The sequence below is a fragment of the Phocoena phocoena genome, chromosome 2 (assembly GCF_963924675.1).
Source record: "Phocoena phocoena chromosome 2, mPhoPho1.1, whole genome shotgun sequence".
NCBI classification, from domain to species: Eukaryota; Metazoa; Chordata; class Mammalia; order Artiodactyla; family Phocoenidae; genus Phocoena; species Phocoena phocoena.
This window is the reverse complement of record NC_089220.1, coordinates 107,488,973-107,514,878: the sequence shown is the minus strand read 5'-3', so window position 1 is coordinate 107,514,878 and position 25,906 is coordinate 107,488,973. Positions and strand designations below refer to the sequence as shown.

At 54.6% G+C, this 25,906-nt stretch overlaps 1 protein-coding gene across 1 annotated transcript; it reads left to right on the top strand.

The window, feature by feature from the left end:
• The first annotated feature begins 236 nt into the window (after positions 1-236).
• On the top strand, positions 237-25,668 carry RBPMS2 (RNA binding protein, mRNA processing factor 2). Its single transcript, XM_065872439.1, has 7 exons — positions 237-335; positions 16,145-16,222; positions 16,793-16,831; positions 18,348-18,410; positions 18,743-18,893; positions 19,388-19,539; positions 25,606-25,668. Exons 1-7 carry the CDS (start codon positions 237-239, stop codon positions 25,666-25,668), a joined length of 645 nt encoding a protein of 214 aa, XP_065728511.1.
• The last annotated feature ends 238 nt before the right edge of the window (positions 25,669-25,906 follow it).

Here is a 25,906-nt window from a genome sequence, read left to right as displayed (position 1 = left end):
TGCCTCCCCCGCCGCACCCCCTCCCCGCCTCCTGCACCCGCCAAACTTGATGTGACCCCAGCCCGACGCTGCGGCTGCCCCTCTCACCGCCCCGCGCGCTCCCCACCGCCACCCAGCCCCTCACCCCCGGAGCGCACCGCTCACCTCGCCCCTTCCCACCTCCTTGCCGGGGCCGGGCGCCGCGCTAGCCCTCCGCGTTCCCTTCCCCTAGCCACCCCCACCCCACCCCCCGCACCATGAGCAACCTGAAGCCGGACGGCGAGCACGGCACCAGCACGGGCACCGGCACCGGCACCGGCACGGGCTCGGGCTCCAGCGGCACCCTGGAGGAGGAGGTGGGTCTGCGCCCCCGGGACTTGTTGGGTGAAGTACACGCGGAGGTGGGCGGGGGACGGGGCGCGCGGGGCCCCGCGCGCGATCTGGCAATCGCTCCCGGCGCCTTTCCGCCGTTGCCCTTCGGCCGGGGAGGAGCAGCCCGTGTCCGGCGGGCGGGGGCGTGCGGCCTGGACTACCCCGCCGGGCGGGCATTGTCTCCCCGCCCTCCCAGGCTCGGGGCCGACCGTGCGCCGGCGGCCGTCAGTGCGTCCCGCGGTGGGCGAGCTGCGCCGTGTCCGCCCCACGCCTGCTGCCCGCGCGTCCTTCGTTCTCCACTCCGCCCCGCTCGCTGCCCTCTTCCGAGGCGCTCCTCCCGCGTGGCCGGGACTCCCGCCTCGGCTGGGAGGAACTGATTGGGATTAGCGCGGCGGGCGGGCGGCACCCACACTCCCTTGTACTTTCCGCCCTGACCCCTCCCCGTGACCTTGGAGGCCTGGGCCGGCTGCGCGGCACCTTGGTTCGCTAGAGTTGTAGTCATGGGGGTAGACGGCTTTCTTCACGGCCCCGGAGCTTGGGCTTTGGCAAAGATGTCAGCTGACTGAGTTGGGAAGGAGATGCCTAAAGACACTCGGTTCCCAGTTCTCGTCTCTCGGGTTTTGCCGTGGCAGACAAGCCAGGACCCCAAAGCTGGCCCTAGTGGGATTCTGCTAGGAATGTCCACCGGCCATGTGCTAAGAGGAGGGAGTCTGGGGCGGCTTCGTGCAATCACCAACAGCTGAGTGGCTAATTGGACGTGGCAAAATCCGGGAGGGTGTATGTGTGTGGGGGTGGATATAGCCTTAAGGCTATCAGTGAATGGAGACCAGAAGCTCGGCCCGCAGAGACAAAAACTGGTGTGGAAAGGGGGCAGCCTTCGCAGCTCTCTCTCTGAAGGAGCCTCTGCTGTGTCACTCTAGGGCCAAGAGACCCTAGACCCTTCCTGCCGCGCCCTGGCATGCTCTTGCCCAGGAAACCAAGGGCCAGTTATCCACCCTGAGCTCCCTTCCCCTTGGTCTGGGGGAGAAACCGCAGAGCCCCTGATGGGGGCTGGCGTTGCTGCCTCCCTCCTATCCAGTGGCGGGTGCCCGCCCGCCGTGCTATAGGTTTGGTGCAGAATGGCGGCACTGGCCCACGGCTGGGCTGGGCTCCTCACTGTGGGAGGGATGATGGGAGGGTCACACTGCCAGTTCCCACTCCTAGCAATTCAGAGGCCTGCTGCCAGCCCCAGTCCACCAATGGCATGACAGCTTGAGAATCTAGGTCTAGATCCCGCTTTCTGTGGGGAAGGAAAGGAGGAATCTACAACGCTTCACTCTGAAGAGTGGCGAAGGAAGGCCTGACATATGTCCACGAGTGTGGTGTGGGTTCTAGTGGGCTGAGGTTCATTTGGCTCCTAAAGTCCTTGTCCTTCTTGGACCTTGATGCTGACAGGCCCTTGGCTTTGGGGACCCCATCCTGACTCTACCTGGTTGTTCAGAATCTCCCCTGAGAGTTGGGGGAGGCTGACAGGGTTGCTAGTGTGTGTGTGGTCTCTGCTGAAATTGAGGGAGGGAAGCCATCTCCTGTGAAGCTGGGCAAGGACCCAGAACCACTTCTGCTAGAGGGTTGACTTCAGCAGGGACTTAGCTCGCCGAAGAGACCCTCAGACCCACCCGTTTGAAATGGGAAGGGTGAACCACGAGGCCAGTCTAAAGTCTTGGAGGAATCGTTTGAGGTATTGGTCACTTTTTTCTAACTAGCTTTTTGAGAGAGAGGGCAGAATCATCAAGAAGTGGAATCCCTGCTCTCCCTCCTTGTGGGCAGAGGTGGGCTATAGCCCTGTAGTGCTTCAAGGAGTTCAGTGCAACTGGTGCTGGGGAGGGTGGGGAGCCTGGGCTCCTGTTTAACAGAGGTCTAAGACTAAGGGCCCAGTGATTTCTTGGAGCCCAGAGTCTGCTCTGGTCCGGTAAGCACAAGAATCGGCCCCTTCTCCTCATTAGCTGTCTGAACAGTGGGCCAAGAGCTCTTCAGCCAGGGTTCCATCTTGGATTGGTGGTTTGAGCAGGAACTAGCCTTAGTCTCTTTAGCTTAGATGCCCCCTAGGTAGGCAGTTCTGCAACCCCCAAGAGCCACCATTGGGGAAATCCACATTAGCAGTGGTGGTTTACTCTCGTGGTTGACCCAGGCTGGCTCTTGGAGATTAGCTAAAGCAAACCTAGGAAGCCAAGGAAGAAGTTAGAGGTCAGCCCTCCCTGAGATGTGGCTGAGTAGGAGGTGGTTAGACCTGTAGGGATGGAAAAGGCATTCCAAGAAGAGGGAATAGCATGTATAAAAGTGGGGGGTGGGTTGTGGAGCCACATGGCTTGTTTGGGTGACTACCAGGAATTTGCTGTGTTGCAGTACTATTGGAGACCACGTTATGAACAGCCTGAGATCAATCATGCAGGCTTGGGAGGAAATTGGCATTTTTCTGCTACTTAAGAAGAAGGTGTGTTAGAAGCTTTGAAAACTTCTAACCCTTTAACCCTTTGAAAGCTAAGGAGGGCAGCGAGGAGTTAAGGGGAAGAGCTATGTGTCCCTTTCAATCTAGAAGCCATACCCCCCCACCCCGAGGTGCGTCTTGGCTGGTGCCTGAGCTCCAGAAGGTGAGGCAGTACAGTACCCGAGCCCTGCTCAGGGCAGGCTTGCCTCTGGTGTTGCCCAATCCCAGATTCAAGCATCTCCTGTCTTAGTGATTCTTGAGAGATGGCTGGAGAGTTACAGTGTTTCTGGGGAAGGGTATATGTGGTTTGAAAGAATATTTTATTTTGAAAATGGAGACATATTTTAATACAAGGCAGTGTTAAGTTACAGTAATGACTCGTTGGGGGCCCCCTGAGAGGAGGGTGGTGTTTGGAATCTTGGGGTGGGGAGTGCGGTTCAAGTTTCTAAGAGTTAAAGAAGTTTTATGCCAACCTAATGGTAAGCTCTAGAAAGGCAGAGATTAATGGTAGCTGCGGGAGCTACAGCTTGACCTGAGCGTCTTGGCCCCTCACTGCCCTCCATCCCCATCTTTGCCTGTCCATGGCATCCACCAAAGCTGGGCCAAGATCGCTTCTTGCACGTCTGGTACCGCACGGTCCATCATGTGTCCTTTAGGGGTCTCTGAGGATCCAGCTAGGTCCCTGGCCCCTGGCAGGATGGCCAAGGTTAGCACTCAAATGAGTGAAGGAATTTCAGGGTCCAGTGTGTGACTTGGGCACTGCCCCTTTTCTCTGCCATCAGAAATATTTGACAGAATCTGGGACATCTTGGTGCTCTGTCTGCAGACTTTTTTTTGGTATAAGGGGAGGGAGGCATCTATGCTTCCGGACTTTTACCTGGAAACAGGACCCAAGTAGGTAGATCCAGACAGATCAGGTAGATCAGACTCCCCTCCTCCCTGGCGGTTGTCGTGAATGTGTCTTCTCTGCTCAAATAACCTAATGGTAAGGCTGTACTATGCGTAGTAAACCCAAACATAGTCTTTGCATCAGGCATTGTTTTGAGCACTTCACCGTTTTAACTCATTTAACTTCCACAACAGCACTGTGAAGTACTTACTACTATTTTATAAGTCAGGAAACTGAGACACAGAGAGGTTAAATAGCTTTCATGTAGCTAGTAATTGGGTAGGTTGGGGTTTGGACCCAGAGTTTGCTCTTAACAACATACTATACCCACTGTTCTGTTTTATATTGGGGGTTTGGATGAGACTTGGGGGTGGGGAGGGGAGAGGGTCTGCAACTGAAGTTTTTTAGGGCTGAGCTTTAGGTGATGACAGCGTCCCAAGCAGAAGCTTTGGGACTGGTTCCAGGCTAGTTCTCTTTGGGTTGGTGGCATCCCAAGACTGGGTGGTGGGAGCTGTCAGCCCCTGCAGGAGGAGCATTTTATCACAGATAATGTTTAGAATTGTTATTGCGGTGATAAAAACCAGAACAAGTGAATTCTCTACAGACAGTACATCCCCCTTGTAGCCTGGGCTGGGGCTGACTGCCTTCACACCCCACCCCCACCCTTGATTCCCTGTTGCTTTGGGCATCTTAACCAAAAAAATTGTACTTACTCTAAAGTGACTGCCTGTCGTTTTGGGGGGCCATTCTCTTGGGTCTCCTTATCTCCTCCTTGCCTGTAAGTGGGCAGCCTGGCTAGTTTGCCCCAGTAAGAACCAACTTCTAAGTATCATTCAGTGTTTGGACATTCTGATTTCTCATCTCCGTCTCTGGGGTGGGGCTGGGGGAGGAGTCTGGCGAGTATTGTAACTAGAGGCAACACATGAACTGCGGGATGCTTTGCTCAGTTTTCATGCTCCCACCCATTTATCCCACTGGTTCTCCAGACAGTCCTGAGAGGTAGAGGAGAGGAGTCCTCCCACCTGCCCTGAGTGCTAAGTTCCTGGTCCAAGGCCACCCACCTCTGGTTACCCAGACCTGAGCTAGAGTGCTAGGTTCTGGCAGCACCTGGTGGCCTCCAGCCTCTGCTCAGCCATTGATTTTGGGTAGCAGCAACATTTGATGCCTTGTCAGTTCCTCTGCCAAACCCTGACCATGGCTGCCTCAGAGGGGTCCTCACACCCCAGGCAAAGCTGTGAGGCAGTGGGGCATCTCCCATACTTCAGAAACCATGCTGCTGTGAGGTGGGAACTGCAGACAACCCACGAAGCTTCCTATGCCGAACCCCATCTACTGCCTGCCCAGGGACCAGCATGGCCTCCTTGCTTTCTGCTTTTTTCCCCGTCCTTGGATGGAAGGAATAAGATTACCTGAGGTGTGCCAAGGCTAGACAGGTGGCAAGATCGTTGGGTCCTCCATTCCTGAAGAGTCTGCTGGTGGATCCATCCAGGCCAGGCGCCTCCAGAATATAGCAGGAGCTGTTTGTAGTGGGAGGGTCTGCCTTGGCCCATCTGTCATGGCCTTCAGTCATTTACAGCCGACTGAGGAAAGGCTCTTGGCTGTCACAAGTCATCAAGGCCGCCTGTATAGTTCTGAACAGGCCTAGGACCCTCAGGGAGAAAGGGCAGGGTCTGGCCTGGATGAGCCCATGGTATGAGTGTCTGGAGTCCCTACCTCCTTTTTTTTTTTTTTTTTTCTGTACGCGGGCCTCTCACTGTTGTGGCCTCTCCCATTGCAGAGCACAGGCTCCGGACACGCAGGCTCAGCGGCCATGGCTCACGGGCCCAGCCGCTCCGCGGCATGTGGGATCCTCCTGGACCGGGGCACGAACCCGTGTCCCCTGCATCGGCAGGCGGACTCTCAACCACTGCGCCACCAGGGAAGCCCCCTACCTCCTTTTTGTGGTTAGCCAACCTACCCTTTCCCAAGTGAGTTTTGGACTTTAACTGGGAGAGGTCAGAAGAAGTTACTGGAATAGGACCTGAGACCAGTTTGGGGAACCTTTGTTGCGATCAAGGCTGTGAAGAGCTTCCACCCAGACTGGTCCCTGTTCTTGTGTGTAATTGTAGCCATATGCGGGCACAACTTGGGATGGAGGGGTTCTCCTGTGTTGGTGACAGGGGAGCTCCAAACCAGAATCTAGGTCCTAGAAGTAGTTTCCATCCCTGAACAGAGACCCTCTCCCAACAGGAGTGTCCCTTTGGAAAACATCTCTCAGACTTCACCTGCTTCAGTCGGGTGGTGCACAGGTGTGGCGTGCTCGGCGCTTTGTGTTCACGTGCACGGTGCCATGTGTTCACACTGGATTAACATCACATGGTTTAAGGGTTGGAGGTATTGATTTTGGAGCGAGGGGAAGTGCGTGGGATTCCCCTAGGACAACGCCTTGAATCTATGGGGTAGCATATAGCAGTGGTGACAGCTGCAACCTTTGCCAGCCACAAGGGTCAGGCAATAGATTGGCATTGGCCGACCACACAGCAGTAGGAGGGACAGGGGAGGCTGACGGCACAGGAGGGAAGGGAGCCTTGCCCAGAAGCTTCATGCTGGAGGCCCTGTGAGCCTGTCTTTCTTTTTTTTTTTTTTTAACATGTTTATTGGAGTATAATTGCTTCACAATGGTGTGTTAGTTTCTGCTGTGTAACAAAGTGGATCAGCTATACATTTACATATATCCCCATATCCCCTCCCTCTTGGGTCTCCCTCCCACCTTCCCTATCCCACCCCTCTTGGTGGTCACAAAGCACCGTGCTGATCTCCCTGTGCTAATCTCCCTGTGCTGTGCGGCTGCTTCCCACTAGCTATCTGTTTTACATTTGGTAATGTATGTATGTCCATGCCACTCTCTCACTTTGTCCCAGGTTGAGCCTGTCTTTCTGAGTTGCCTCTGAACGCCTTGTCCCTGGCTCTGTCTGGAACCAAGTGGAAAGCAGGCCACCCACCCCACCCCCACCCGGCCTCCAGGCAGCCTAGTCGCAAGGAGTCTGCATAGCACAGTTCACGCTATTTGGTTGGGTTCCCTAATGAGGTGTAGCGCAGGACTCGCAGCAGACTTTGACCAGGTGGGTTCCCAAGATGTGAAGCCTTCCCTTCCTGGGGGTAGAAGTAGCTTGGAGTATAAGGTCTGAAGCCTTATTTAATCCAGCTTAGTTCCTCCCACCCCTACACACACACAGGTGGAGCTCTAGGGCACATTGCAGGCCCTGAAGGAAGAGCCCCAACTTCCCAGGCAACTTGGACTTGACCCCCAGCTCTGCCAGTGTCTGGCCAGGCACCTAACTCCTGAGCTGGTTTCCTCAACTGTAAAATGGGCCTGTACCACTCTGCCTGTTACCTCAGAGGCCTGTCAGGCTCACACTCCGATGGTAGGTGTGAAAGAAGTGGAAACTACCAAGTGCTGCCCAGCGTGGGGCCTTAGAGCCAAGCCCTGATACATGTGATGCGGGGCTGGAATTAGCGGGGGCAGGCAAAACACTGTGGAACAGCCCCTAAACCTGGACTTCTCCCCGCCAGGTCAGACCGTGATGACGTTGGCGGTGTCCTAGGTGGGCACTGCTTGGAGGGAGGCTGGGCACTGTCCTAGCCTGGGAGCTGAGCAGCCCAGAGCTCCTTGGAGGAAACAGGAGGCGCTGGCGTTCTGGGAGCATGTGTGTTTGTATCTGCTTGCTGTACTGTCTGGCTGTATCTGCTTGCTCTTTTTCCCTGTGTCCTTGTTCAGCCCTTATAAGTCCTGGGTCTGCGGGCCATGTCACCACATTCCATCCACCTCTCGTCAAGTGGCCCCACTGAGAGGGACTTCTTTCCCCCGGGGAGGCGTAAGAGCGACCTGCCAGTGCCAAGCCTAAGCACAGGACCCAGGCAGAACCCAACTCTCACCCCGCCCCCTACATATGTATACAGAAGAAAAAGGCCAGGCCGCTGAGATCTCTGCAGAGGTACAGTGACTTGCTCTGTGGTTTCTGTTTGGCAGCTCCGGTATTGCCCCAGCAGAGAGACCCCTCTCAAACCCCAAGGGCCTGGCTTCTGACATCCTGCTTTCTCACCCTCTCAACCTCTGCCCCTTCTTTACTGCTTTCTTTGCCGTCTTGTGGGCAAAACGAAAGCACTGGAGCTCTGAGCCCATGGAGGACAGTGCCCGAGCATTACTCCGAGACTCCATCACGGTCTCCCACTTCCCTGGTTTCTTGGAAGGTCAGAGTGTGAAGGGCCCTGAGGCGAGTCCACCCCTCCTCTTTATTGCTGAGGCAGTGGTGAAGGCCACGAAGCCACTTGCCTGGCCGGTGGCAGGGCTGGGACTTCAATCGGGCTCCTTGACAATTGCTTTGAGCCTCTTGTTCTTTTGTTTCTGTGTCTGGTCTGTTGTCTGAGCAGGAGGCTGAGCCTGAGTCCTGTGTCTTGGTTCTCAATGACCCTTTTCCCCTTGCAGAAGCCGGGGCCGAACTGGGCGTGATGAAGTTTAAAAAGGACCTTCAGTATCTTTACAGCAGGAACGCTGCAAGCTTTATATAACGCAGGCTGCAGCTCATAAACTCCCATGATCTGGCTGGTGGGGCGGTAGTGGGACACCGAGATGGGGTGGCTTGGGCTTCTGTTTGGACTCGGGGCTTCCTGGGGCTGTGAGGGGCCCTGCTCTACCCCCACCCCTTCCCCGCTGCAGAAGGCTGCTCTGGGAGTTGGCAGTCTGTCAGTCTTCCCTTTGACTTCCCTATACCTAACTGTTTAGGACTAGCCATGGGATCATCCAGTGGAACCCCGTGCACCCCCGGTCAACCTTCTGCTAAGGACTGTTGCTGCCCTCTTAGCTCAGAAACTGAAGGTCATTTGTTCTGGGCACCTAAGGCTGACCCCCACTGGGCTCTGAGTGGGTTGGTGGTGTGAGATCAAGGTTTGCAAAAGAGCATTGACTTGTGAGCCGGGCACCTGGGGACACTGGGGCTGCTTCTGATATACTCGGTGACTTGGAGCAACTTCACTGGACCTCAGCTAAAAATAAGGTTTCTTCCAGCTCAGATGTTCTGCATTTCGGTTCCTGGAGAAGGCTGGGAATTGGGGAAGGATGTGGGAGGGGCTTATGAGAGGCTTGTTTTTCCCTGTTTGGATTTCCCTCCTCCCCCACCCACTTTTGTAAGGGGTGTTTTCCATCCAGATGACACCAGCAGGGCTCCCCATGCTAAGAGGCAGCGTTCAAAGTAAGCGAGTTACTTGAACATTTTGATGAAGTGGTTGGTTGAAACAGTTCCCTTTCCAGATTGAATTCTAACTTCAGAGATGTTGGATTGCCACAAAGAATCAGTTTTCAAGTATCATTTTTATCTCTTTGGTATGCTGTTTCTATTGCCCAGAGTCAAGTTTCTTAGCCTCGTGAGGCAGAGATTCACCTAGAAGGCAGGAGTTGTCTTCTAGTGGGGAGTGTTTCTGGTGGACTGCTGGGATTTATTTGGGGGTGGGGGAAGGGTGGGGATAACCCCGATGTTCTCCTACCTCAGCATCCTTTGTGCCCCGGACGGGAGGTCCCTGGAGTCCAAGTCCAGGGTGCTGTCTTGGAGAGTACAGGGCTGGGGTTTGGAAGGAGACCGTGGTTGTCCTTTGGAGTTAAAGGGTAGGGGGTTTAATATCCATGGACATACGACTGTTTTTTTTTTTTTTTTTTTTTTTTTTTTTCATACGACTGTTTTTGACAGCAGTGTTTACCCCTTCCGTCTCTAATAAAAACTGGTATTTACGGCGCTCATCCTCTCAGCCACAGTATCCTGCTGCCACCCTTAACCTGAGAAGTTGAGTGTTCAATTCTTGGTATGAAGGTGGAGTGTGGCCAGGCCCCAGCCTGGGCTGATTGAGTGTGGCGTCCCCCCCACTAGGGAGGGAGGGCCTCGTGGTGTGGCCCCTCGGACCCCACACCCCAGTCCTGTCCCACACAGAGGCTTTCCTCTGGGGGGAATGCCCCCTGCCCCGCCTCCCCCCACAGCTCCCTTCCCTTGACTTCTGCAGGGCCCCCATGTGCTGGGCCCTGTATGTGCCCAGGGGAGGACAGAGACCTCTAAGCAGCCACTGTTGGGGGAGCTGGCCTTGGCCTGGGGGCACTGGAATGACAGGTGTGCCTGTGCAGGTGTCCAGGCTGACAGAGATGTCCACCTGGGCTGATGGAAAGAGGTCGAGTGCCTCGAAGCTTTTTAGGCAGAAGCCTGAATTTCTGCTATTAGGCTGATGCCTTGGGTATCACTGTCACCTTGCTTCTGGAGGCTTCTGTTTACTTTCATTTTTTTCTGAAGATCTGTAAACAACTGTTGGTTTGTTTGTCTGAAGGAAGATCATTACTGACACACAAACAGGAATGAGTTTGTCAGAGCCCCTTCTTCCTACTTCTCTCTAAAAAGTTGTCTTCCCTCTGGGCTGGGGAGGGCCGCAGTTTTCACCTTTACTGAGGGAAAGGGCTGCACCACCCGGGGGCTCGGGTCCTCTGTCCTGCTGGGATTACAGAAGGTGCTGGAGAGGCTCCTTGAAGGGGGCGTTCCCTCCCCAGGGGCCTCAAGAGTAAGGCTGAGGTTGGGGGCCACCATTTCCTGTGCCCTTCTCTGCCCCTCCCCGGAGCACTGGGAATGAGATGGGTGGCCTCCCGTGGAGGAGGGAGGAGCAGGCAAGAGGTCATTGGGAGCCCCAGGCACTCGAGGTCCAGCAGTAGCTGGAGGGAGAGGGCCCACGATCACACAGCAAACACCTAGCCAACCCCAGGAAGCCTGCCTGCCAGTGATAGCCTGTGGTGTGGACTTCCTAGAAGGGGCTGGACTCTCCCACCCTCTTGTTCCCAGCACCCCCAGGGAAGGATAGGCAGCAGGGCTTGCTTGAGGGATGAGCAGCCTCGGGAGTCCCCAAGCTTTGTTGGCCAGGGACACCGTCGTGCTGAAGGCCAGTTTGCTGCCCTAGGCAGGACTGGCACTGGCTGGGACCTCCAGCGAGGCCAAGTCTGCTCCTGACCATCATGAAGGCTACACACCATGTCTGCGATGTCCTGTATGGGGACACCTCTCTGGCCAAGTTCCTTGTCCACATTGAATTCGGTGCTTCCAGTGGTTCCTCAACATGTGTCTTCTTCTACTGGCTCTAAGGACTCCCCATCCCCCCCCTTTTTTTTTTTTTGGCTGTGCAGCTTGTGGGATCTTTGTTCCCTGACCAGGGATTGACCCCAGGCCCATGGCAGTGAAAGCGCCAAGTCCTAACCACTGGACTGCCAGGGAATTCCAAAGGATTCCCTATCCTTTTTCCACCTCTCCCCAGTACCTTCTCCAGCCTGTTCCAAACTTGCCTTCCATCTGTGCCAGGGACATGGCTGTGGTCCAGCACAGTCTGCTGGTACTTGCCGTGAAGATGACCATTTTAACAGGGCCGCAGTTGCTTTCAATGTTTCAGGGCAAGGAGGGAGATATTCTCTCGGGCTGTGTGGATGCTTTTGGAGAAAGAGTGAGTGTATGGAAGAAGGGCCTAGGTAAACAAGTTTGGTTCTTTCTAGCAGCCTGGGATTGTGTGAGCCACCCCTTCTGCTTCCTCCAAGTATCTTAAAATAGTTTCGTGTTGAATTCTTGTAGTAAACTTGTAGAATAGGCGGTGGGATCTTTGGCTGGTCTTTCCATCTTGGCATCAGTGGTGGTTGGTCCCCGAATCCTTGTCTGCGCCCAACCTCTCTGCTGAATGCTGCACCCTATGGCTGTGAGGCTGGCACCAGCAAGTGGCACGGGAGGAGTGGTTGCCAGTGCTGGCCTGGGACACAGGACTCATTGGCCAGGCCTTGCAGAAGTAACCACATGTCTCTGTCCCTGCCATCCCTAAGGATCCTGACTGTGCCATTAGGTTGCCTTGTCACCTTCCTATTCTGAGCCTCAGTTCCCTCATCAGTATTTATTCATCTATTTATCTATCTATCTATCTATTTATTTATTTATGGCTGCGTTGGGTCTTTGTTGCTGCGTGCAGGCTTTCTCTAGTTGCGGCGAGCAGGGGCTACTCTTCGTTGTGGTGTGTGGGCTTCTCATCTTCTCTTGCTGCGGAGCACAGGTTCTAGGCCTGCAGGCTCCAGTAGTTGTGGCTCACGGGCTCAGTAGTTGTGGCTCGTGGGCTCTAGAGCGCAGGCTCAGTAGTTGTGGCGCACGGGCTTAGTTGCTCTGTGGCATGTGGGATCTTCCCGGACCAGGGCTCGAACCTGTGTCCCCTGCACTGGCAGGCGGATCCCTAACCACTGTGCCACCAGGGAAGCCCCCGTCATCTGTAAAATGAGGGTGTTTAACTAGCTGAACTCCACGGTGCCTTCCACCTCAGACATGGCCTCCCTGGGGAAGAGGAACACTAAAGAATCCGACGACCGTGTAAGGTTGTCTCACCTGTGTTCCCAGCTCCAGGCTGATCTGGACCTGACCCAGCCTCACTAGGCAACCTTATAACTAAATGGCTTGTGGTACCTGATAGGTGAGGTTTTTGTGCAGGTCAGTGTTGAGATGATGGGACCCTGAAGTGAACAGCATATGGTTGAACCTCTCCTGTGTGCTGAGCATAAAGTGTGCTCTTCATCCTGGAGGTAGAGGGTACCTGTGTTGTACAGATAAAGAAGCTGACATTCAGAGAGGTGAAGCAGCTTCGCCAAGCCAAGAATAAAGCTGGGATGCAAACTCTGGTCTAACTAACCAAAGCCCTTCCCATTTATGGCATCACTCTGCCGTCCCGGACCACATCGTTTCTGGCTCTGAGTCCCTTCTTTGGAGGGACCAAGGTGTGTAGAGATGGGGGGGGGGGTCTCAGATGTTGAGCCTGGCTCTAGGCACCTTGGAGGACAGGAAAGTTTTGAGACTTGCCTCCTATCTCTGGGTTTTAGAGTCCAGGTGAGCTCAGATGGTGGGACCAGTAAAAGACAAGGGGTCTTAAGGGCCCCAGAAGACTTCAGAGGAAGGAAAGAGGGGTGAGGAAATAGAGGGACCTGAGGGATGGATGCCCTTCAGTTAAGGAATGAGGAAGGGGTGGTCTGAGGGGCAGTGTGAACAGTTGCCATGCCCTATGTGGCTGCTTGTCGGGGACCCAGAGTCTGTGGGCCGGGGCAGGACCTGATGAAGTTGGAAGTAGCATGGTGGGTAGGTGGGCTCTGGAAACTCTTGTTCTCTCGACATGTGGCCGGCCAGCCTGCTAGGCTCATACTTCCTGTCACTCCAGCTTTGCCATCATTCTAAACAGGCACCCAGAGAAGGGACTGGCTACTGAACGGACGTGTGGCAGAACTTTACCCATCCATGGGGCTAACGAGGCTGCCCAGGCGTGGCTGCCTCTGTCCCCACAGCCAGAAGAATGGCACAGATGGCTGACTCAGTGTTCCTGGATCTTACCCAGCTTTGCTCCTTGCTGAGCTAAGCTTGCCTGAGCCCTTTCTGGGCCTCAGTTTCCATGTCTGCACAGGGGGAGATAGGCAGAGGGCACATCATCTGCCAGGGTGTCCAGGGTCAAGTGAGAACCAAGGAGAGCATTCAGGTCAGGCTTCCTGTGATTTAGCCCCCCAGCAAAGGGTCTGTGAACTGGCAGACGGGGACCCACCACCTAACTCATAACTGCCTTGATGTCAGCTTGTTTCCTAAGGAATCACCAGGCACAGGATGCAACCTGTATTGTAGCCTTTAGAATCTAAAAGATGGGAAGCCAGGGAAAAGAGTCATCTGGCCCAGAGAAGGCTGGGAACCAGAATCTGAGCTGGGAATGAGGGAAAGTTCCCCTATACTCACTCCCCTCCCCTCCGCTAAGCAGGAAACTTTGTGCTGAGAACTTTCTATTTAAGGGGGCCTCTGGGGAGGTCTGGCCAGAAAGGAGCCATTTGAGGAAGGGTTTAAAATTAGCTGGGGTGAAATGGGTGGCCCCTGGGGAGAACTGAGGCAGAGGTTTCTGTGGGCGGCTCTGGCTTTGCATCTTTGACCCAAAGCATGTCCCCTCATCCCAGGGAGGAGGGAGTAGCGCTGGTCCAGGCCGATCCAGCAGGACCCTGGCTGGCTTGTACTCTTTCAGTCCATCGTCTGTGGTGGGCTGGGTGCCCAAGTCCTGGCACCAAAAAGCAAGCATCATCTCTACCAGCCTGGGTGAGTGGTTGGGAGGGAGACCTGGGTTTTAAGTCCCAGGTCTGCTGCCTTTAAAAAACAAGCTGCATGGCCTGAGCAAGGCACTTCTCTTTGGGGGTTTACATGTAAATGAAAGGTCTTCCGTCAAAGGGCAGAGGGGTGTAGAGGATGGCTGCCCTCTGGAGTCCAGGAACTCAGTTCAGCCCACTCTGGAGCCTGGGCTGTCCAGTTTCTCCCAGATACTTCTGGGACAGGGCAGTGCTTGAGAGCTGCATGTATAGGGACACAGCTGCCAAGGGCTGTGAGATGTACAGAACCTTTACCCCAAGCCCAGGAGCAGAAGTGTGTGTGGCGAGGAAAGTCATCACCAGAGGGGGTGGAGGTGTCCTAACTGGCAAGGAATTCTGGGTTTGCTTCTTGGCAAAAACTCATGTGAGAGAAGAAGCTGTCCTTACCTATTTTATCAGCCATGGGCTTGGAGTCATTCCTGTGTGGCTAGGGGTGGCGACACTTGTTACGGGCAGCTATGGGGGCTGGTTTCCTTTGCCACTCCTGGCTCTGTTGTTGACATGTGTGTTCATTGGAGAGAGAGAGGGGGAGGGGAGAGGGGGAGGAGGAGAGGGAGATGGGGAGGGAGGGAGTGTGTGTGTGTGTGTGTTGGGTGTAACTTTGCCTGACTGCCCTGGGTTCCTGATTCAAGCCATTGTCTCCAAGAAGGCTGTTGCCTCAGTTCCTTCAGTAGGCCATCACTAGAGCATGGAAGAAGTTCTTTGGTGCCTCTGGGGGGGAATGTGGCCCACTAAATGTTTTCAAGAATAGCCATGTGTTGGGTGGGCTGAGGCATGTGAACTTGTTCTTAAGTCATCAGTGACAAGTTGAGAAGACTTTCATTTGGCTTAGTGGTATGACATGCGACTTGAAACAGGAGTCAAGGGAATTCCCTGGCAGTTCAGTGGTTAGGACTCTGCGCTTTCACTGCTGAGGGCAAGGGTTCCATCCCTGGTCTGGGAACTAAGATCCTCAAAGCCATGTAGCCAAAAAAAAAAAAAAAAAAACAGGAGTCAAGTGTGTGGGGAAGCTCTGCTCTTTTGGATTTTTCGTTACTCACAAAGCACAGTTTCAAGATGTATTTTTAATGGATCTACACTATGGGATACCCTCCTTCTCCCATTATAATTATTGGCTGATCTGGCCTTGCTAGTTGAGCATTGGAGGCCAGCAGCATTTAACCAGCAGTGGTGAATTAGGGAAGTGTTCCTGCTAGCCCTCTCCTGTACCTCACCCACTGTTCGGGAGGTCGGGTTTGGCAGGAGTCACAGGATGGACACCTGGTGTCTAGACCTGGCTTCAGTGCCAACTTGTAACTTTGTTGAGGGCAAGGCTCATAACTTACACCATCCTCTGCCTCACTTGAAGTTGGCAAGATCCTACACATTCTTCAAAACCCAGCACCATTGTTCCATCTCTGACTCCTTCCTCAAGTCCCTTATTCAGTAAACATTTAGTACCAGCACCATGCTAAGAGCTGGGCAGAGAAGCAAGAGTATAATACATTGCTGGCCACTGAAGAGCCTACATCTAGCGTGGGAAGCAGGAGGAGATGGAGGTGAAAGTGCTGGGCCCTCTGATGAAATCGCTCCAAGGCACAGAGTTTACATCTTTGCCTCCCCGCTAGACCAGATGGAGCCTTTCTACCAGGAGTCCATGGGAGTATTCTGAAATATATATATGTTTCTACTTGTGCATTTTTTGGAGGTAAGATACCATTGCTTTCTTCAAGTCTCAGAGGGGTCCTTCATCTATCTTGTTAAATAGGACTCTCTCCTTGAGGCTGTTCGGCAACAGACAGTCTGCAGAAGTGCTCAGCTAGTGCTTGATGTGACACCTGCAGGATGAACCCAGGGAAAGGAAAGGGTCCAGAAAGGTTGTTTTTTTTTTTTGCGCAGTACGCGGGCCTCTCACTGTTGTGGCCTCTCCTGTTGCAGAGCACAGGCTCCGGACACGCAGGCTCAGCGGCCATGGCTCACGGGCCCAGCTGCTCTGCGGCATGTGGGATCTTTCCTGGCCGGGGCACGAACCTGCGTCCCCTGCATCGGCAGGTGGACTCTCAACCACTGCGCCACCAGGGAAGCCCCCAGAAAGGATTTTGAAAAGTTAAATGCTGTGAAACTTTGGGTGCTCATTTGCCTCAGCCTCCAAAGAAGGCTCAGGAAATCCTGAATTCTTCCTTCAGCCCTGGAAGGATTCCAGTTCCTTCCTGAAGGAAGAGCCATCATCCTTGTTCTTCTGTCAGCCTGGCCCTGACCACTGTGGTCTCTTCCCCAGGTCCGGACACTGTTCGTCAGTGGGCTCCCTGTGGATATTAAACCCAGAGAACTCTACCTGCTCTTCAGGCCGTTCAAGGTGAGTCTGGACTCAGCCACCCATGGGCAGAGCCTAGGATGGAGGAGAAGCATCAGGAATGAATCGCAGACCTGGATTGGGCAGCAGGAAAACTGGAAACTGTGATGGCAGACCTGGTTCTCTGTCCCGGTTCTGCTAACTCATATGTTGCTTTCTCTGTCAGTCGCTTATTAGCCTTTCTGAGCCTCCGATTTCTCATCTGTAAAGTGGAGACAGTAGAATCTCAGTAGACTTTGCTGTATAAGGAATCTTTGAGATTCAGCATAGCGTTTTCAATTTGCAGATAAGAAAACTTAAAAGGTGAGGTCTGTGCTTCCAGATGACAGGCTACGGGAGCAAAGGGGAATTTCCGCATGAAATGATGAATGCTACCGCATGATGGCCGTCCCGTGTGCTAGGCCGTGTGATATGGGACACAAAGACTGAGGGCACTCAGCGGTGGTGGAGATCAGAGTGGGTCACCTTTGGGGGGAGAAGAGTGTGAGCTGGGGAAAGGCAGGGCTGGGGGGTGACCAGGGTAGCACAACAGAGGCTTCCGACCTTCCTGTTAATGACCACCTCTCTCTGCAGGGGTATGAAGGGTCCCTGATCAAGCTCACATCAAGACAGGTAATTTCTCTCCAAGGTTTTTCTTCCTCCCAGTCCAGACCGACTGCTGAAATTGGAACTGAGCTTGTTCTCTTTTCCTCAATCTTGAGGCATCTGGCAGCTGAGACTTGCCCCCTGCCACCCCTATCCTGTCCTAGGCTGACGAAAGAGTAGCCTCCACAGGTCCCCTCTTCTTACCAGTCACCTCCTGGTCCTCACTCTCTGGCCCTTGAGAAGCCACAGTGGGACCCGGAGGCTGAGGACCATAGAGGTGGTGGCTGTGCTCTGGTTCCTGATGCCAGGAGTCCCAGGCCCAGAGCCTTCAGGAGCCATTTGGGAACTGGACTGAGCCCAGGCAAAATGAAGTCGGAGAAGTTTTAAACCTGTTGTTCCCCCCAACCCCGACCCCCCTTTTAAATAAATAAATAAATAAATTTATTTATTTATTGGCTGCGTTGGGTCTTCGTTGCTGTGCACGGGCTTTCTCTAGTTGCAGCGAGCGGGGGCTACTCTTCGTTGCGGTGCACAGGCTTCTCATTGTGGTGGCTTCTCTTGTTGCAGAGTACAGGCTCTAGGTGCGCGGGCTTCAGTAGTTGTGGCACACGAGCTCAGTAGTTGTGACTTGCGGGCTCTAGAGCACAGGCTCAGTAGTTGTGGTGCATGGGCTTAGTTGCTCCACGGCATGTGAGATCTTCCCAGACCAGGGCTCGAACCCGTGTCCCCTGCATTGGCAGGCGGATTCTTAACCACTGCACCACCAGGGAAGCCCGGGGCAACAAGTTTATGGGACTTCCCTGGTGGCGCAGTAGTTAAGAATCCTCTTGCCAATGCAGGGGACACGGGTTCGAGCCCTGGTCTGGGAAGATCCTACGTGCTGCGGAACAACTAAGCCTGTGGGCCCAAACTGCTGAGCCTGCGCTCTAGAGCCCGTGTGACACAACTACTGAAGCCCATGTGCCTAGAGCCCGTGCTCCACAACAAGAGAAGCCACCGCAATGAGAAGCCTGCGAGCCGCAACTAGAGAAAGACCGTGCGCAGCAACGAAGACCCAACGCAGCCAAAAATAAATAAATAAATAAAATAAATTTATATATATATAAAAAAAAAACCTGTTGCCCCTTGATTGAACCTGAAGCCTTTCCGTGCCCTTGATACATTAGTGTTCCCTTTCGTGCTGGGGAAAACACTAAAACTTACACTTAATTACCTGCATACATTAAAAAAAAAAAAATGACTTTTACTGAAAGGGTGATGTTTAATGCAGTGGGATAAAGCTGTATTGGCATCGTTTCCCAGAATGTGGTACCTGGATGGGAGAGTTTTAGTGCCCCAAACCAAAAATATATAATTCTTGTCCATATATAATTATATAAATATATAATTCTTGGCCATATCCTCCCTGTGTTCTAGCTGAACATAGGGGGGATATGGACAAGAATTATATATTTTTTTGTTCTTTGTTGTTTTGTTTTGTATACTTGAAGGGGAGATGGAGTGTTGGGAGAGATGCAAGGGTATTCTCTCTTTTTCCTACTAGCCTGTTGGTTTTGTGATCTTTGACAGCCGGGCAGGAGCAGAAGCGGCCAAGAATGCATTGAACGTGAGTAGACAGAGAACAGGCCTTTCTCTGACCCACAGACTTCTAGGCAATGGGTATTCCTGTTCCGTCTTCTGCAAACCTTCCCCCACTCCACACCCAAGGAAAGGGCCCACAGATGTACCTTTCCCAAAATCCTGGGGCAGAGTCTTTGGCTGCACTGTCTGTGCCAAACGCCACTACTCACAAGGCCCGAGCAGTGTGTCCTCTGTCTTGGCCCCCGTGTGGACGAGTCTTTCAGGCTGGATCATTTCTGGGGCCCTTCCGTCCCCACTGCAGTGGACAGGCTGGGTCCTACAGTGTAACACCTTTCCCTTCCTTTCCTTCTCACGTAGGGTATTCGCTTTGATCCTGAGAACCCTCAGACCCTGAGGCTAGAGTTTGCCAAAGCCAACACCAAGATGGCCAAGAACAAGCTAATGGCTACACCAAATCCCACCAACGCTCACCCCGCCCTAGGAGCACACTTCATCGCACGAGACCCCTGTGAGTGGCACTCAGAGTGGCCATCTGCTGCCCTTTACCTGGCAGAGCTGGGGGGCCCTCGTGGATGGAGTTGCGTGCAGAGGGCATCACTGAGGGCATCACTCCTGCCTGCCCGCCCCTTTTCCAGGAGCTTCTTGCAGCCACCATTACCCATCCCTGTGGGTCCCATGCTTCCTTCCTCTCCTGCAGCCTTTGCTGGACCTCAGACTGAGCTCCTGAGCTGTTGGTGTCGCCCAGCTTCCCTGAAGCCTTCTCTGATCCCTCTTGGTTGAGATGAGCAGAGACCCATCTGAGGGCTTCTTGAAGCAGACAGGATGCTCACCAAGCCTGGCCAAGTTACCATGGCTTCTTTCCCAGTCTTGGGATCCTTCAGGGGAGCCTGAGAAGGGAGCTTATGCTCAGTGATAGTGCTGGGTCCCCTTCTGTGTTTGGAATGGGGTGGCACAAAGGGGGACCCACGTTCTGACAAGAGGGGCTGTTGTCTCCCGTCGCAGATGACCTGATGGGGGCCGCTCTGATCCCCGCATCCCCAGAGGCCTGGGCCCCCTACCCTCTGTACACCACAGAGCTGACCCCAGCCATCTCACATGCTGCGTTTACCTACCCAGCCGCCACTGCTGCTGCCGCTGCCGCCCTACATGCTCAGGTAAGCCTGTCGGGGGGAGAAGTAGGAAGGGGGAGAACAAAGGCTCTGAGTTGGCCAGGCTTCATTCCTACCCGGCCACGGGCCACCCAGGTCCCCAGAGCTGCTGCAGAACTGCTGCCTTGTAACAACAGTACCTTTGGGGTTTGGGGTCCCACAGAGGGGAAGGAGAGGATAAGCTGTGAGGCCGCATCGAGGATACACTGCAAATGCGAAGTGTGAGAGACCCACCGTGGGTCCACTGCCCCCGGACACGCGCGGGCAGGCTGTGCCGATTCTGCCTGTGGTGACAGACCTGAGTGCGGTCGCCGGAGGCAGCCCGCCTGCCTCTGCTTCCTCCTGTCTTTGTGAACTTCAGAAAGCTCTGAGAGATTTCTGTGTCTGGGTTGTTCTTTTTCACTCATCTGGAAAGATAAGAATAGTAGTATCTGCCTCAGGTTGTTGTGAGAATTAAATGTTAAGCCATGTGAGGGGCTAGAATTGTACCTGGAACATCCGGGGTGCCCAGTGAGTGTTTGCTCTTTTGTTCAAGGAACGTGGGCACCCTGCATTGTGACCTGGGCTGGGGCGGGAAAGATGCAGCCCGCGCTTCTAGGCGAGAGGTGGAGAGGGCACGGCTGGGCTGGGAGGGCTCTGTGCTTGCCAAATGCCGTGCCAGGTGCCCGAGAGGGGCACGAACACCTCGCAGGTTACAGCCAGGCCTCCGCGCGGCAGTGACGGGGCACCGCCAGGCAGCGTGGGAGGGCTGTGGTGAGCGGCGAGCCCACCTGGGCCTCTCGTCAGTGAAGTGACGGAGAGCTGAGGCTCGTGAAGAGCGACCTGGCTGCTGAGAGGGCGAGAAAAGAGGTCTCCTGGCTGGGGCAGTAGAAGGGGACGAGGAGTTAAAGGGTGTGAGAAGCCAGGAGGGAGAGTTCCCAGAAACTAGAAGCTGAGGCAGGAGGAGTGGGCAGCTCTGCCAGTGGGAGGGTCAGGTGCGTGTCCATCCCTCTGAAGGGCTTAGTGACCTGGGTTCGCCCAGTTCCAAGGTGGAAGGTTCAGATTCCCTGACTGCCACCCTCGCAAGGCGTTCCCCCGGCCACGGCAACTTGGGTTGTACCGAGGGCAGACGCGTGGTTCCGCTTGGCGCTCACCCCGGCGGCACACCACAGACGGCTGGAAAATTGATCGGCGTAGGGAGGTGGCGGGGCTCTTCCTCTCTAGGGCGACGTTTGGGGGACTTACCGCAGACCAGTTCTGTGGTGAATGAAGGCAGTCCTCTGTGACCCGGCGGAGTGTGCAAGGCAGCTGGTGCGGGGGGCAGTTTAACTGCAGGGGCCCTGTGAGTCCTCTGATCCCAGCTGTGCCACCAGTTAGCTACCTGATCTTCAGCAAGTGACTTCACCTCTGGGCCTCCGTCTTGTCCCCATCTGTAAAACGAGAGGGCAGGACCAGATCGGATGGAGAGGTTCTACCCCGTCTGCTCTGAGATGCTAGGCCATGGCAATGTGAGGCAGAGGTTGGGAGCCAGGGACAGTCAGGATGTCAGATTCTTCAGGAGCGATATCTCTGCCCTTTTTGGGGTGCCCCCCCCAGCCGGCTGGGAGTGGTGCACTGCTGTGGGTCCCTAAGCTTCGTACACGGGACTGTGTGCCCTCCTCTTGTCTTCCTTTCCAGCTTCCTCCCTCCTTCCCCACGCCCTGTGGCCGTCCAACTCCAGTCCAGCTACCTTGGTCCAAGTCCTGGCTCTCTCTTTCCACACCTGTGTGACCTTGGGCAAGTTTCTTGACCTCTCTGTGTCTCAATTTCTTTGTGGTATGATGATAGCCGTAGCTACTTTAGAGGGTGGTTGGTAGCCTGTTAGCATAGAGGGGGCACTACATGCTTATTATTTAATGTCATTATTGTCTAGTTCCCTCCAGGCCTCGCTGTGCCTGAGTTCCTGTCTTCTGGTCTCCCTGGGAAGGGGTTGAGGGCCCCCTCAAAGGACAGTGGCTTTTTTCGGGAGGCAGCCTGATGACAAGCGATTGGATCAGGTGGTGACTAGTTCTGTCCCGCTGCTTGAGTTCTCTGGATAGTTGTTTCCTCGACAGTAAAACACACTGTTAGGACCAAATGTAGTAATAGGCATGAAGGCATTTTTTTTTTTTTTTTTTTTTTTTTTTGTGGTACGCGGGCCTCTCACTGCTGTGGCCTCTCCCATTGTGGAGCACAGGCTCCGGACGCACAGGCCCAGCGGCCATGGCTCACAGGCCCAGCCGCTCCACGGCATGTGAGATCCTCCCAGACCGGGGCACGAACCCGTGTCCCCTGCATCGGCAGGCGGACTCTCAACCACTGCGCCACCTGGGAAGCCCGCATGAAGGCATTTTTGAAGTAGTATCACTTTCTCTATTCCTTCCAAGAGCCCCCTCCCTGCCCCCGATAGTACTGCCCCAGAGGTGGAGGCTGAAAATGCCTAAATGAGGGAGGTGGACCCTGGTGATCCTCAGGAGGTTATTCTGAACCCAGAGGACCAGTAGTCGCGTTTTTCTGTGCCTGGGGGTAAGGAGGTGACTTGGAGAGAAAGGCAGCAGCTGATAGACAAAAGGGGATGCAAACCGGTCCTTCCTTTCTGTACCCCACCATATGCATCCTGACCTCACGCCCTCTGCCAGTAGCTCGGCCTGAGCGAGGCATCCTCATGTGGCTGCGGGGACGAGACCTGCAGGAAGAAAGGGGCTTGGAGATGGTTCAGTCCTGCTCTATCTCGGCACAAGGCTGTCTTGCTGGACCTTCTGATCCTTTTGATAGAATCTTCTCCTTTCAGAGCGTATGGGTGGCAGGGGCGCACTGGGGTCTGGTACATGAAGATGGTGGCCTAAAAGCAGGGATTCTGCATGTCCCCTTGCACCCCAGGGTCCTCCCAGTTTGGACTTCTTTTTCCATTTCGACCTGAGGGTATGGGGGTCTTTCACTGCAGCCCTTTGCCCCCCTTACACTGGCTCAGCCACTTACCGATGACCTTAAAGTTCCCCTGCCTCTATTTTCTTGTCTGTTTAATGGAAATGCTAATGGCATCAACTTTATAGGGCTTTTCTGAGGATTGAATGAACTTAGTATATGAAAACTACTTAGACCAGCATCTGGCACATGCCAGGTGCTTCATGAACATTAGCTATTAGAGGTCTGCGTTCATGGGAAGAAAAAGACAGGTTTTTTCTCTCTTTTTTGCCTTTGCTTGTCATCCTGTTCCCCAAAATATCACTACGTTTACTCCTTAGACTTGGTAGGTAGTTGGACACAGGTGTATAAGTAAATCCATGGGTATGAACCTTTTACAAAAATTACACATTTACTCTTTTTAAAACTTAAATATTAGGGCATGCTTCTATGTCAGTAAGTATAGGTCTGCATTCTGGGTGCCTGGCTAGCCTACCAGTGTATAAGTGTGTCTGCCTCCCTGTAGATGGCAGTGAGGTTGTTTACACACTTTTCTTTTGCTCTGTTAGGCTGTGCTGCCACGGATGCCCTTGTTCACACCTCTCTGGGCACCTGTCCTGCCTGCTTTCCTTATCATAAATTCCTAGAACTATTGCAAGGTCAGAGTGTAGACTTGGTCTGAGTTAATTGTATTGTTTTGACTTTGTGATGAGTGAGGCTCCCTTATTTGTTGGCTGTTTCTATTTCTTCTTGTGTGGATTCATCCCTTTGCCCACTTTTTGGTGTATCTTCTCAGTCAGTCTGAGGGTCTGAGAGAGGACCGTGTGCCCCCCACTTCCTTTGTTTGGGTGCTGCCCCTCTTGGAGCTGTAGCCATTCTAGATGCCCATGGGCTTTCCCTGTGGGGTGGCCTCTTAGGACCTCCAACCCCCCCCACACTGTGAACAAGTGGAGGCCCTGACAGGGGACTGGCCACTTGCTCCCTGCTGTGCTGGCCGTGACCCCTGGGCCTGGAGTCTTGTTCTGAGCTGGGGCAGGAAGAGACCATGCTTCTTTAGAGAACCTGGACCACTGGCCTATCCCAGGCATCTGAGGAGAGTGGAAATGCAGCCCTCCAAGTACGTTCTGTTTAGTTGGGTTGCACGACCATCCCGAGCTCAGAAATTAGGGCTTTCCTCTGCTTCCTCCCCAAGGAGGCGATGGCTCATCTCAGGCTGGAGGGAAAGCTGCTGCTCTGGAGCCCAAGCCACAGCACCTAGTGGAGAGGGTGGGGGCCCCTAAGCAGCGGGTGGTGGAGAAGGGCAGGTCGGAGGCCTCCAGGGTCCCTCCCACTCTCGTCCGACGCTCTCCCCTTGTCCAGCCCTGCAGGGCACCCAGCCTGTCAGGCGCTTCCTTGCCGTGGGGCCACTCCAGCTGGAGGCTGGGTGAAGTGCAGTGGTCAGGGTCCACTAAGGCTTCCCTGAGCTGGACTGGCTGCAGCCTTGTCTGGTGGCAGCGGTGCTGGTTTCCTCATCGTCCCTCTCTTAGGGAATGAGTTCTGGTGTCCAGCCGGGCTTGCAGCTGAGAGGGCAGCCCATGGCTCGGCAAAGGGGAGGAGAGGCTTCCTCCCTCTCAGCTGTCAGCCAGGAAGGGAGGGAACTGTTTCCAGATGTTCAGAAGACATGAGAGAAAATAAGATGGCGTCTGAGGCTGGATGGCTTAAAGAGGCTCTTGACCCTTTCTGTGTGGTGTGGGGCTTAATCAAGGCGGTCCTGGCAGCCAGGGGTCAACTGTGTGCCGATGACAGCAGTGCCACATCCTTGGAGCCCAGGGGCCATCCCGACATTGGTCAGCTGGCCTAGGCCCTGGTCCTGCCACGTGCCAAGTGTCCTGGCATCTCAGAGTAACCAGCTGCCGACTTCCTGCTGAACACGGGGTGGTCAGAGTCCTGCGCTGTACAAAACGGCACCTAGAATTTGGAGGGGGCACAGGAGCAAGTTCTCAGGAAGCTTTCATCAGCCACCAGATAGCCTGGCGTTGCTCGATATCTTCCCTGCTTACAGAGGCAGGGATTCCTGGCAGCCAAGTGGGTAACTGGGTCTGACTGCTCGTGCCTCAAGAGTTTTGTCCGTATGCCCAGCTGCTACTTGGTCTCCTCATCGGCTCTCCTCTGCCATCCCTTTCTTTCCTAAGAGAACCCCGGCTCCCATCTCTGAGTTCTCTTCCCACCCCCTCACTCGGGGCCCTGTGATGCCCTGCCGCCACCCCTCCCAGGTGGCCACAGGTCAGGCCCGGGCGGACGTGCTGTCTGTAACTGGGGCACGCGGCCTCCCCGCAATCTTGGCTTGGCACCCAGCACGGCTCACCGTCCAGACTGGCCCATGGGGAATGGGGTGCATGTCATTTCCTGGCCTGTTTCTGGGAATCATGCTTTGGGGCCATTGCTCTGTGGGGCCTTCTAGCAAGTACCAGGGTTGAGGTAGCTGCCAGGCTCCCACTAGAGGGCTCAGCTGGTAGGTTACAAATCTCTAAAATTAGGAGGCTTTTGTAATGAAGGGAACGGGGGTGGGGGTGGTGCAGAAGCTCAAACGGGGCAGCGGCGGAGGCTGGGAGCATCAGCTGGGTCTTGTCTGTGACTTCCTGGGATCCTGCAAGGACAGGACCAACTTCTGGGAGTCCTGCCCCTTGGAGACCACACTGACTTTGGTTTCTAATGTGTTTTTACATTCTGTCTTATCTGATCCTCGTGGATACCCTGTGACTTTGAATCATCTCTATCCTGTAGCTGTTGAGGACACTGAGACTCAAAAGAAGTTGAGCAAAAATGTGTTAGGTGCATTCTCCCGATGTTAGGAATTCCGCCCTCTCCCGGTTAAGGGGGAAGGGCAGAGTGTTGGGCCAGTGCCCCCGGCTGCCAGCACTCCACCCGGTACCGTCGGGCTCAGTGGAGCGTGAACGCCTTCGTAACCCTTCTCTCATTTGAACCTCCGTCCTGCAGAGGAGGCAGGTCAGGTGGCGCTCTCCCATTTTCAGGATGAAGAAACTGACGCCCAGAGGTGAGTAACTGGCCCGACCTCCGCCGTCAGTGACAGGACCAGGACTCCGACAGGGGCACTGAAGGCCGTGTTTCCCAGGCTCCCCCGTCAAGCGAAGGGACTGCACAGCTAGCTCCTGACGTTGGCTTCTCTTGCAGGTGCGCTGGTACCCTTCCTCTGATACCACCCAGCAAGGATGGAAATATCGTCAGTTCTGTTAGTTCTTCAGTAAGTGCTGGCTCAGAGGCCTGGGACGGAAAGTGTCCTAGCGCCTGGCTCCCTGCAGGGCCGTGGTTCCTCTGCCTGAGTCCAGGAGCTCGCTGTTGCTACCCCAACCTGAGCTTGCGCCTGGGGCACTCTGGCTGGTTTTCCCCTCTCCTCCCACCCTGCCCCCCACCCCGCATCTTGCAGCCTCCTCGCAAGGGGAGGGCCTGGGTTCATCTCCAGTCCCATGCATCT

Coding starts and splice junctions, on each gene's coding strand:
- RBPMS2 (XM_065872439.1), top strand. CDS start 237: ATGAGCAACCTGAAGCCGGACGGCGAGCACGGCACCAGCACGGGCACC. Junction 16,223..16,792: donor TGCTCTTCAGGCCGTTCAAG/GTGAGTCTGGAC, acceptor CTCTCTCTGCAG/GGGTATGAAGGGTCCCTGAT. Junction 16,832..18,347: donor TCAAGCTCACATCAAGACAG/GTAATTTCTCTC, acceptor TTTTCCTACTAG/CCTGTTGGTTTTGTGATCTT.